This window comes from Telopea speciosissima, chromosome 10 (assembly GCF_018873765.1).
Source record: "Telopea speciosissima isolate NSW1024214 ecotype Mountain lineage chromosome 10, Tspe_v1, whole genome shotgun sequence".
Classification (NCBI taxonomy): domain Eukaryota; kingdom Viridiplantae; phylum Streptophyta; class Magnoliopsida; order Proteales; family Proteaceae; genus Telopea; species Telopea speciosissima.
The window spans coordinates 32,059,075-32,072,551 of record NC_057925.1 but is presented as its reverse complement, the minus strand read 5'-3'; the positions used below and the strand labels follow the sequence as shown (position 1 = coordinate 32,072,551).

Below are 13,477 nucleotides of genomic sequence, written 5' to 3'. Positions count from 1 at the left end.
ATACATTATAATAAATAAGAAATGGGCATCACAATCTGAGAAAAGGGTGGCATTTCAGACAGGACCAGGGAACCAAGTGAATGTTGACAGATGATTTACACAATCCCAATTCAGAACTCCATGAAATATTGACAATGGCCTGGATAACCTTTGTTGTTGGGGGTTACTACGTAAGCATATCTAAACAGCCCATACAGCCCACCCAACTGGAAAAGAAAATGAGCCATCCATGCGGTGGGGAATACTTTCCATGACCTCATGATTGAATCAAAACAATCAACAGATATCTGGACAGCTTCCACAACCAATAGAAAAAACCTCCAGCCTGAACAACAGTGTTTAAATCACTTGTTTCAGAGGCCTCATGAAAATCCAAACATGTCCCAAACCTTGGGAACTGAGTGTTGCAGAAGTTCATGAGGACTCGGTCTGCCACTGTAGATACAAATGAAAAATATATATATTAAAAGAAAAAGAAAAAAAAAATTAAAACTACCCTGATGTGTCAATCTCTTTACCGTGTTCTTCCTCCTGAATACTTCTTCTTAACCTTCTCAGCCATATCTCAAAGTCCATATGATAGGGTGTACCACAAAGACTGTCCACATAATCAGCCAAGGCTTTCAGCACAGCTGAAATGTCGCCAAGCTTTTGCTGAATCAATCTTCTCGACCAAGAGGTTTCCCTCCACTGGAGTGCCCCCTCCACAGAATCCAAGTCTGGCAAAACCCCACCAGACGAGAAATAGATCAAGTAGACCAGACTCTCTGCATCTGAAGCTGAGCATAACTTACCTTCCTGAAGAGCATAAGTAGAAGAGTAAAGAAGGTTCATTGCTGGGCGATCCCTCTCTTCTAAAATAGCATGCCCCCACCCAATAAGGACATAATAAGGATGCCTGACACCAGTGCTTACACGAATCACATTCTCTGGGCGGATGTCTCCATGCCGAATTCCAGCAGAGGCTGCTGTTGACAGTGCTGATAAGCAATCATGGCAACACCTGAGAGCCTCATCTGAATTAAATCGCCCATCTCTAACCAAGTCTGCAACTGACTCACCAACTGGACTGGTAACAAGGACTGGAGTTCCACACCATGGGTGGTCACAATTCCCACCAGAGCTTGGTCTCCTACATTGACCAGGGTGAACTATCCTGCCAGATGCAACCAGCTGAGGCAAATACTTGTTAGAAAGGCCCCTCTGTTTCATAACAGTTAATATTTTAGTCTGCCTCTGAACCTGATACCACAAGTTCATATCTTCCCATGCCGGTTCCAGCTGAGAAGGATGAGACCCAACATACAAAAATAAATCCTTTCCTGGTTCTTCCAATGAATTTGCACTGTAGAACAAAAGTTCGCCATCACGCAAAACTTCATTGATCTGAAAACCCTTTTGCCAGTTTGAATCCTCCATCAACAGAATAGATCCTGCATCCAGCTTCATTACCTCATCAGATTCAACATTGAGGGATTCATCCTGAACTTCAACAATTTCAGAGGTACCATTGTGAGGCTGAAACCTGAATAAACCATTTCCGTTCACTCGGTTATCCCCCAATTGCCTTTCTGCTCTTCGGGTTTGAAGACGAGAACAATGTTCAGCTGCTAAATCATCTACTGAATGTTTTGGCATTCCAGCTACTTGAACAATACAATGGAACGTTGCCAGAAGCACCTGAAGAGCACCAACGTCCCCCCAGTTGGCATTCCCAAGCTTGTTCCAGATCCTATCAATGGGTGAAACTGCAATTTTTGAATGTTTTCTGATCCATTCAGCAGCACATTCATAGACACTGTTCACATCATGGTCCAATTTATTCAGATCTCCTTCAACTTTTACGACCCCCCCATATTGCGAATCAACAAGAAGCACAAAGACAGAACTAGAATTATGAAGGATACTAGATCTGCTGAGGCTTCTTGATAATAGTATACGCAGAGCAAAGAAGAGGGCTTCCCCAAGGACAGATTGTGAAGGAAGCTGGTTACTTTCAATTGCAAAACTCCCAACATCGGGCCTCATCAGTACTAATTCAAGAATGTGGTCCCATTTTCCATGTGAATGTCGGGTGCTCTTCAGCATTACAGCAGTGGCACAAAGGCCTTCAAGCTTTCCATTCGCAATTGCCTTTTCTGCGGCATAGAATTTCAAATTTTCACTGTGCAGACAGGAAATCGAGAAAGGCATAGGCCCACCTTGACTCCAAAATGCTTCCCACAACCCCTTCACGCCTGCATGTAAGAAATCTTCGATGGCAAGATAGGCAGTGGCTTCAACAGCATCTGATGTTGACGCATAAACTGCACTTGGCATCCGAATCAACTGCTGAAATGAAACCCCTTCCAGTGCATAATCCAACTTTTGAACTTCCGACAACATAAAAGGGACATCTAACACAGGAGCTGTACATGCAGAATTTTCTGATATTGCTGAAAACCAGTCTTCAAGCTTTTCTGTTAGGAGTTGATGGTCTACAAACTTTCTGAGGAACTCTTTACGACTCCGTGATCTCCCTCCTGATGATGCACTGGACCTCTTTGTTCCGGACTCGACAGAATCACGGTCAGGGGAGTCCCCTGTCAATCAGAAATGTCATAATGCCTGTCAAATTGTTTATAAGACCAAAAAATAAATAAATAAATAAAAATTGACATCATTTCACTGCTCGTAGACATCCTAAAGAAAGATAAAATCCAAGAAACTTTGAAATGTAGTGAGAACATGACAACATAAAAGCTCAAGAGTTCATAGATGTGTCAAAGCACATTGACCAAAATAACAATAACAGTGAAACAGAAGCCTTTCTATGTCATGGAGAAGGGGGAAAAAAACTGGACCAGAGTTTAAGAAAATCAGACCGTAAGATAATCCCTGTTTGATTTTTTGTTGAAGAAAACAAATTGTTTCTGTAGAATAGATATTATCTAAGGTTGTAAACTGTCATTTTTATGAATATGGATTTTAACATAACAAAATTCAAATGAAACAACATACATCCATATCCATTTTTTGCAGATCACTTAAAACCTTTTGGGAGGTAAGTCATTTTCAATATTTTGATAATCATCTTTAGTAAAGCATTTTATTTTGCTTCATCTTTTCATCTTATCCATTCTGTCAATTATTACCCAAAAAAAAATCTGTCATTGTGCAAGATAATATTATTATATTTCACAGTATTTCTATTATTTTAGAGAAACCTAAGACAAAAGTGCCTTTTCAAGTGAGAAGTACCCCAAAAACCAAGCTAGAAAATATGAAATGCCAATTTCTTGCTTATTATAGGTTGGCAAATTAAACAATTTAAATTTGGCAGGTTTTGGGTGGAGATTTTCAAATGTGGAACAGAGGTACAAGACCTGGTCAGATAAGAATAAAAAGGAAACCATACATAACTTTGTCCCATTTTTCTAATTAATTATAACAGAGAACAGTCATATAAGTACTGTGAAATGTTGAATGCTGAAACAGGAATTGTATACCCGATATATTTAGTTGGGATAATGCTAAGTTCAATTGAGATGAGTTGTATAAGAGAGACCATCAGTCCAATATTTCAAAAATTTAGTTCTTTGTCCTGTTATGGACTCATTAGAGAGGACTATAATAATTTGTATTCCACACCATATGATGAAAACAGATACTTAAACATATGCTTGTGAAATACTATGCATAAAGACAATAGTTTCATATAGACTAGGACATAATGGGGGCAGTAAAGAAATTTTTATGAGCAGAGTTGTGTTGGAGCCATGGTTCGAGGAATGGGATCGCCAGTTCAATTGGAATCAGCTGGATCCGATTACGATTTGAACCGAATCAAATCGAGCAAACATAGTGGATTTCTAGGGATCAGGCTGATTCCAGGTTACTTGAAACTTGGTTGGAGCATGGAACAGGGCAGGTAAGCGACAGCTTCTCAATTATTTAAGTAATTGTTTTTAGCATAGCCATACTTCTCGAATCTCAATTTTGTAGGGAAAGTTTGGAGCATAATTTAGACAAGAAGAATTTAGTGCCCAAACACAATCTTTTCGGCACCGCTTGATAACCTTACTTGGTGTTTCTGTTCTGGAAGTGTGCTGCGTAACAAGAAAACATTTTTTTTTTGTGCAGCACATTTTTTTTCATTTTCTTTGCTGAGAAACTGTTTTTTACCTGCTTGGTAAACCTGTTCTGGAAACATTTCCAGAACACAAATGAACACCATTAGTGCTTGATAAAATTTGTTTCTGTTCTGGAAATGTGACCAATTTTGATCAATAATTATATTGAATAATGTATTTTCATAATATTTATGTTGAATATTGCATTTTAAACATTGTAATTAAAATATGGGTAGTTCCTAATTGATGTTAATTACGATAATGCCATTTCTTTTTCAATTATACCAAAAAAAAAGACTTGTAAAATCCTTTTTCAAGGACCAAATTAAAAATGTCAAATTTTAAAGATGTCATTAAAAATAGGCATAACTAACTATGCTATGAACATTTCAATAAAGATCCCCTTGGTCCAATAAAAGTATACAACAAAGCTTAAAATAAACAGGCCTTGGTCCAATTAAAGTCTACAACAAAGCTTAAAATAAACATTGTACTTAAAAGGATTGTGGACCAATAAAAGTCCACAACAAAGCAAGGGGGTGCCAAATATGCTCAAATGGGGTTCTAAACGGAATCTTCAGCAGTAGCAGTCCTAGTCTGATGGTCCCAACCAAATCCTGTTGGATCTAGCAATTTCTTGAAGCTATCATAATCACCCCGTAATTTGTACATTTTATTACGGAGTTGGTCCTTAGTAAAAGAACATCGAAATGCAGCTTCAAGTCCAGCTTTGATGTTACTCCAACCAGTCTTGGTAAAGGTTGTGTTTGTCTTTTGACCATTCCTCATATTATCAACCATTAGAGTAATGAATTTTTCAGTCTCAACTGCAATCCAGTTGATAAACATTGGGGCAGGATTTGAACTAGATGCCATTTGAAAACCTAAATAAATAAATAAAAAATATAACAATTGGTTATCATTATATAAAAGTTCTATTAAAACAAAAATAAAAAAAACAAATATGCATGATTGACCTCAACTAATCCCATTATTTACTTAAAAGGGTTCAGACTTCCAATAAAGGAACAAACCCCAGACTTTGACTGCAGAAAAACAGCAAACAAAGAAGAAGAAGAAGAAGAGGAGGAAATCCAGTTGATGTAAAAATAAACAGCAAACAAGCTACAGATGTCACATCTATCCACTTGGTCAAATGTAGATTAATGAAATTCAAGATAAAAGAGTCATCTCTCTCTATCATTACAAATATGAATAAAATGGAATCTATCTTATGACATCTGAAATACCAACATAACCTAGCAAAATAACAAGCTACATAAGTCACATCTATCCATGAGTTTCCACTATACTAAAATATAACAAGGACTAAGTCAGTCTTCAAGGTGACAGTGCATACAGCACAAGATCCAAACAAAAAAAAAAAAGGCAACTTCTTGAAACTGTTAATTGACACAGTTCCATCTCTACCATGCACCCAGTAGACCAATATATCCCAAAATGACTTCAAAATTCAGATATGAAGTCTTTTCCCATTCAACACTTCAAGCACCAGAACCCCAAAGCTATAAACATCAGTTTTTTTAGTTCAAATATCTCTCTGCATATACTCTCCAGATGGCATTACAAGTTGAAGCTCTTAGCATCAAACATATAACAGTTCTTAAAGAGAACTACTTTATAATTCTGATATGAGGGATTGGAAATATCTGCACAAACAATGACTCGCATACAAGATAGGAACTAGTTATTTGAAAATGGAGAAAAGGAGGAAAAAATGGATCTTTGGACTTAATGACATGGAGGATGGACATTTGAACACCCTTTATGCAATTGATAATAGGGAAACTTTAGTAATTGACCTGTTGTCATTCATTGACAGAGAATGACACAAATACACACATGCACATGAACCATTAAATTTGCATGGTGTGGAAACATGCATCTGTTTTCCAAAGTCAACTTCAGGTTAATGTGGCTCTTAACAATTCAGTGGTCTAATGATTCTTGACCACTAAAGTCAGTTATTCACTACTAGAATGAGGCATGGTTTTAAAGGAATAAGAAGGGGGGTAATTTTTGAAACTAAGAAATAAGGCCTTAAAAACAAAACCCACGATTTGGGTTTGGGGTTGTCTTCAACCTCCAGCCAGGCAAGAGGCGGACAAACCAGCAAGCGTTTGAAGGATAGCACTCCTTCAGTGCTTCTCAGTTTGACCTAAGATTTTAAGGGGAGGTAGATGATACATAGACTATGCAACTAAGGTTCAACCCAATCAGCAAGTGAAGAGAGGACTTTAACCCCTTGAAATCACATCTGGTGGTGGATTTGGAACAAATTGGGGTTTGCAGGTTTTGATTCATACAGATAATAAAATATTTCACTAGCAAAGATCAACTGCAGAATCACTTCAGGGATCTTGTCACGTTGGCTTCATCCAATTGTTTGTAACTAAAAACATCAAATTTAATGGGTGCAAGGGTAAAAATGAAGACTGCAACTTTAAGAGGAACATCCAGATGAAGAGACATCACAAGGTATTTCATCCCTGTTTTTTTCCTCTTTCTAGCATCTATAACAGAGGAACATCCAAATCAAGAGACAAGGCTCACAAAGCAACCCATTCGGCTGAAAAAATTCAAGGGCATAGGTCTTCGAGACATCAAAACATATAGAATCTAAAAATTGATGAATTAATACACTACAAATCTCAATATTTATACAAAAAATAAATACACCACAGATCTAATGAAAAAAAAACAGCAAATGAGAGTTACCTTCAGAGTTGCAGAAAACCACTGAAATCCATTCAGATCAACAACCCCCAGAGCGTGACAGAGCGAGAGAGCGAGACGAAACAGTGAGACTAGGGAGAAGAGTGCGTGAAGAAGCTCTGTAAAATGCGCCACCGAGATCCCTTCTGATCTGTAGGAGAACCCCCAGAGAGTTCCAGGCAGCGAGAGAGCAAGAGAACGAGACCTTCGTGAAGTTGTGAGATTGATCTCTAGGAGAACCCACAGAGAGCGAGCGATCAGAGCGAGAGATCGAGAGAGTGAGAGATCGAGGGAGCGACAGAGCGACAGAGCGAGAGGAGTTCCTTCGTTGAACAATTGTTAGGTTTTGGGGTGGGGTTGGGTTAAAAGTATCGGGCACAGTTTTTAATCAGTTTGTGCTGAGCAAGCAGACATGTTCTGTAAAATGTCTTCTGGAGAGTATAAATTCTAATTTATGCTGCAGAAAACAATTTATAAGGAACAGTGGTTATCAAGCAATTTTTGTGCTCTGGTGTGTTTCTCAGCATAAAAGAACACCAGAAATTGTTTCTGGGAACGTTATCAAGCGATGCCTTCTTTATGAAGAAATTATTCCACAATCTAGTGAAGTAACATTACCCAACCCAACCCTACTAAGCCTCGTCTCAACTATTTGAGGTCTGCCAGAAGGATCCTGTTTCTCCATGCCACTCTAATTAGGGCCTTGCATTCAATGATTACTCGCCAAGATTCTCAATTACATCATCCTACATGCTTTTGGCCTTCCTTTTGTCCATTTAGAATGCTTTCAAATTGAAGCATATCACTATTCATAAGTTTAGTAGTCATTGGTGCTTTGACATTTTTCTGCACAACACAAATCATCTGACATGACCTGCCCTCATCTTATAATCTAATGCTGCTGCCTACATCTAAATTTCTACAGCCACCAAATTGGCTTTTCTGGATTTGCAATTGGGGTTCATTAAAGTTTTCTCTGCAGAAAATATTCACTATAGATAGTGTTCCAAAATTGGAACTGAAACACAAGATCACTTAATTCATTGGTGGAGGTTCTTTCTAATCAATGATGTCTTGTAAACCCACTGAATATCTTCATCCATTGTAGGATGATATGGCAACAATATTCTCTGTTTTGAAGCTTATGAGAGTGATAGAGGATGTACTCTATCAAAAAGTAAAGTACAACTTAATTTAACAACTGATAACCAGTGGATTCAGACCAAGTAAAAGAAGTTGGGAGTTTCACTTTTGAAAGTTCTATTGGAATTTATGGAATACGAGGAATAAATATACTACACTGAAAAGCTAGACAATAGGTTAGATTTATTACGTACATTTTCATTTTAAAATAATTGTAGAATTTTATTGAGCCTGCCCATCATCCTCAAAGGAAAGAAGAGAAAATGGAACTAGGATTGTCACAAGAAAAGATTTAGGAGGAAGAATCAGAACCCACATGAACAGTTGCTTGCTAAGAAACCCCTCTATGGTGTTTTCACTAATTTTCAGAGGCCCTCTTCATTAGAATAGCAACTCCTTCTATGTGATATACTGGATTGGTGATTTTGGAGGATTTCTCGCACATTAGATCAAATAATCAGTTGGATTTTTGTTCAGAAATAATGTGAAGGCTTTTGTGTCATTGCTCTAAGAATCAAACCAATTCAACATCTATACTTGTTTGGGAATGAATAATGAGCCCTTTTACTTGAATTGGGAGTTCCTGTTTCCTTTTCCCTTTTTTCTTCTTTGGGTGGGTTGGGGAGGGGAGCCACATCATTCTTACTTATTTTACTGATACATTGTGAACAAAAAGATTGGTAAAATACTTGCTACTGCAGTTGTTGAGAATAGTGAGAACATTACAAGGAATAAGGACTGACAATTATTCACCCAAAAAAAAGAAAAAAAGGAATAAGGACTGCCAAAGTATTCACCCAACTTAGCAATTTTTGCTTAAGTTGCACTATCACTATTGCAACCATCAGATTGCGGGTTTGAAACATGGAAACAGCCTCTCCGCGAAGCGGGGGTAAGGCTGTGAACATTTGGCCCTCCTAGACCCTGCAGTAACGGGAGACTCATGCACTGGGATGCTCTTAAAGTAGCAATTTTGGGTTGGGGGTAAAAAGGAAAAGATACTAAAGTAGCCAATGCCCAATGCATCCTGAATTATACAGCATAGATGGTTAAGAGGAACCTAGTAATTATAAGGAACAAGAACTTCTGTTCCCAAAAAAACCAAAAAGAGAAGCACAGATAAAACATTTTCTGAAGTATTCCACATAAGACATCGAATTAATCGAGATGTGCGGCTTGGCTATTGAGACCACAAATTAAAGATGAATGTACTCACCTAAATGCATGCAGAGCTTCCAAATGGAAAAACAAATGTTCACCTGAACAGACCTTTCAGACTAAATTGAGGAAGACAATGATGCCATGTGGCTTCAGTAAAACCCAGTTCCGTAAAAATAACTAATATCAGCAGGCTTTGTTTACTAGTTCGAGTCCAAGCTCTGACGCAACTATTGAGCACCAACCCCAACTGAAGTTAACCGTAGAAACTCTTAATGACAGTTGCCATCATAATACACAGTGTTTCACTTATATATATTCATGATAAAATGGAATATTTGAACTATTGATCAGAAATTCCGCTGATCTGGCTAAGCAAACAACTCAGGTTAACCAAATTTCCCCAACATTAAGAAGAAGAAAGAAAAAAAGCAACCAACCGAATTCACACAAGGAAACCCTAATACAGCTCCTAATTCCACTGCGGGAGACAAAATTCCCACAACAAAATCAGGGTTTTCCAACACTCATCTTCAAGACCCGACTTCGATTTCCAAATACCCAACTTACCCACAAAAACTCGCATATTCAGTTCCGATAACAGATTCTTACACTGTCCTAGTTACAAGCAAGCTTCAGAGAATCACCTAATCTAAAATGTAAAGAAAAAACCATATTTTAACTTCGAACAGCACCTAAAACTCCAATTTCAGAAACTAAAATGATTAACCAAAGTATTCAGCGAACCACAGTCAGCTCTTCTTCAATTCAATTCAATTCATGGGACAGAGGAAGAAGCACAGAGAAGAGAAAAGAGAGTGAGAATTGAAGTTTATGGGTTTGCAAGACTGAGTTTTACCTTCCATTAGAGTGCTGGTAGTCCTACAAGTTGAGATCTTCGCCCGATAGAAAACATCCGAGTCGTCGTAGTCCGCAAATCTCCACAGCTTTCAGAGAAGAAAATAAAAAATAAAAAAAAAGGTGGGAAAAAAACTGCCTTTTTGTCTTCCATTCTCTCACTTTTTCTTCTTAATTAAATCCCACACTCATTTACAAGCTAACGTCTCTATTCTCTAAATTAATTCTTTTTTCTTTATTTCCTGAGTTAAATTAATTATCGCGAGACATTGAGAAAGTGTTGGACTAATCATCACTAGGGAAAAGGAGCAGTAATCAACCTTTCACGGCTTCACATGTAGTGAATGTATGGACGAAATTCCAGACACTTCCATAGGACATGATAGTACTCAGTGTACCCACTCGACGCCAGTGTATCAGATCATACCCCTAGGGGGGGTAATGGGTTGGGCTTGTCTGGGCTGGATTGGGCGGTTGGGCCGAAACAGGATGTGATGTATTGAACTAGATTCAATTTGAACGCTAACTGGTCGCATGGTTCCCGTGTGAAATTACTGTTTAACCTTATTATAAATTAAAAAAAATGTATTCATTCAGATACTTCTGCATGCACTCTTACTCTTATTGGTCCCTGTAATGGTGCAAACGCTACACTACCAGACAGTAATCTGTTGCCCTAGAACTTTATTGGCTTATGTGAAGTCGTGAAGGAACCAATTGTATCTATTAAACTTTGGAATACCAAAGTTATTGTATCAATTGTGTATAAGGAAAGCAAGGATGTACAGATGATGAGAGTAGGTAAAGGGGTAATATCGTAAGAGTATCGGCTACCATCAATACTCTTTTTTTTTTTGGTAATGGGCTACCATCAATACAATTGCCCAAAAACATTATTGCCTAGAGACACGATCGCATCAAATTACCGTTCAACCCCAGTGAAACTAAGAAATCTTATTCAATCAGATACGCTTGAATGCACTCTTATTGGTCCCCATGCAACACTACCAGAGTAATCTCTTGCCCAAAAATATTAGGGAAATTTGCATGTACCACCTCCCTTGAGGTTTGCCTTAATTACATTTTCACTTGTCAGGTTTGAAAATTTTCACATGCCACCCTTGCTTTCCAAACTAATTGACAATAAAATCCATTCGGTTAACCCTACATGTTTGTTGGAAAGGTAGGAATTTTAAAATCCTATTATGACCAATATACCCTTGATAGGGTAAAATGACACTAATGTCCTCTTCTTCTTCTTCTTCCTCCTGACCAATTTTAAAAACAATCCCAAAGAACTCACCCCAACGTAATTGTTATACCCGTGCCCAAAAAATTGGGCTAATTTGAGTTTTTTGGTTGAAGGTTCGGAACCCGAGGTCATAACTATCAGTACCTTGTGGAGCATTGACCGAGTGGTCGAGATAAAGGACTTAAGCCCATTGGTGAGGACATACATACCATTAAGAAGGCAAACACCAACTCCTTACAACTGTGCAGTTCACCACCAAATGTATAGCCAAGGTAGGTATCATCCCTTGATTTCTAAGGTTCTACCTGAATACATGATACATTAGGCCTATGAAACATGTAGGGAAGGTTAGTACATGCAGACATTAACAATCGGGGTGATTTGACACTGTTTCAGCAAGGAGAAAGAAGAGACTTGATTATCCAAGTTGCTAAGCATAGGTGAGAATTCCTAAACCTACTGTAGTTCTCCTTCTACCCCTTTTACCTAGACTTAACATTATGTACAATTCTGTTTAGACTGAATCAAACCATCCTTGGTCATGCATGTTAAATTAGATACAATTGGGAAAGGAGTAAATCGAAAGACTATGCCAGACTGCGGTTGGTGCAGAGCATCACGCTCTGATACCATGTTGTCACGCCCCCATCCCAATAACAAATAAAGTACAAGAAAATGGGTGACTAGGACAACATGTGTCATCCCAAAACTATTAGGATCACAGATATAGTGTCCCAATCCACAGTCTATAACCAATATAAAAAACATAATAATATCAGAGTGTGTAAACTAATAGAATAATTCGTTCCAAAAATAGATCGAAGTCAGCGGAAGCGTAAACCAATTTAAAATTGAATAATTACAAGGTGTTCAATGGCTAATGATAGTGTATATAGTAGTTATAAATTTCCCATAACCATCAAGTAATTACTCCAAGATATAAACAGAGTTTGTACACGATGAATGATAAAAATAAGTAAAGAGTAAGATCATGCCGCAAGCGCATCACCCTTGAATGTACATCAGCATCTAAGTCCAGCCATTAGCTCCACTCGATTCGCATCACGGAGCACATCAAGAGAATTACCTGCATAACAATTAAAAGAGGTTTTGCAATGGGGTTAGCCCAACAAGCTAGTGAGAGAGCAAAAGGGGAATGCACATACACACAACACACATTTACAAACAGTTCATGATGCATGCACATGTTAAATTCATTTTCCACCTAGCACACAAATCTAAGTCAAGTATATGCTACTATGATAACTCAAGAGACATTATGAGTCGCTTAACTTATCGCCACAATGAAACCTCAGTTATCCCAAGGGAGCCTATGCCGGTCGAAGCCACCAAGACCACCCAGTGGCAGACCCTGATAGCCATTACTACCCCTAGCCTGGCCTCTCTCCCCCACAGGCAGCAGGTGCTCTGACTACCCAACACATAAACCCCTGTTGGTAAGGGTCATAACATAAGGGGACAAGAATCCTAACCAAAGATATGCTATATGCAAGTCCTATCATCCCGAGAGATATTCCGGGGGCATTAACGTCCCATTCTATCTAATACTCGGGTACCAGCACGGTACGAAGCATACAGAGCCGGATGACAATCAATGAATTTCATAAACCTTTCTGGGGTTCAGGTACTGGTACACCCGACACCGTAACCCAATAAAATAATGAAGCAATTCAGATATCCACATTCGAATCAGTTCACAATCAAGATAAATAATGCAAATATGCAATATGCTTATTAATCATACAAGTAGTATGATAAATAAATATTTACTAATAAGTGAACCCAAACAACCACCCAAAACCCCCTCACTGTAGTTTGTATCTCGTTCGATGTGTTTGGTATGGATTGCCTTAAGATACGCTCTCTTGTACGAGTTAGACGGCCTATAGATGCGAGAGCAAGTGTTAGAAGGTGTGTGGAGGGATCCCATGTCGAGTCCCAAAGGCTAAAGTTGGGTTTTAAACAAGACAACACGAACGGACTCACAAACGGAGGCAATAGGGTGAGTTCGTTCATGACTCCATTCAAGCCAAGAGGTTAAAAGGAGAGGGACGGATCCACGGACGAAACCTATCCTTGAATCTGTTCGATCCTTGAGACATTCCCGATAGGGAACGGAACCACAGATGGAACCAGTAGGTGAATCTGTTCCTGGCTCCGCCTGAGCCATTCACCAAAATGCATTGGATAGATTTAC

The 13,477-nt window shown here is 38.5% G+C and overlaps 1 protein-coding gene across 1 annotated transcript; it reads right to left on the bottom strand.

Moving 5' to 3' along the window:
• Window positions 1-278: 278 nt before the first annotated feature.
• On the bottom strand, window positions 279-10,210 carry LOC122642863. The gene is made up of 2 exons (XM_043836465.1): window positions 10,009-10,210; window positions 279-2,582 (listed from the first exon to the last, which is right to left on the bottom strand). Exons 1-2 carry the CDS (start codon window positions 10,013-10,015, stop codon window positions 493-495), a joined length of 2,097 nt encoding a protein of 698 aa, XP_043692400.1. The 5' UTR covers window positions 10,016-10,210; the 3' UTR covers window positions 279-492.
• Window positions 10,211-13,477: the final 3,267 nt, after the last annotated feature.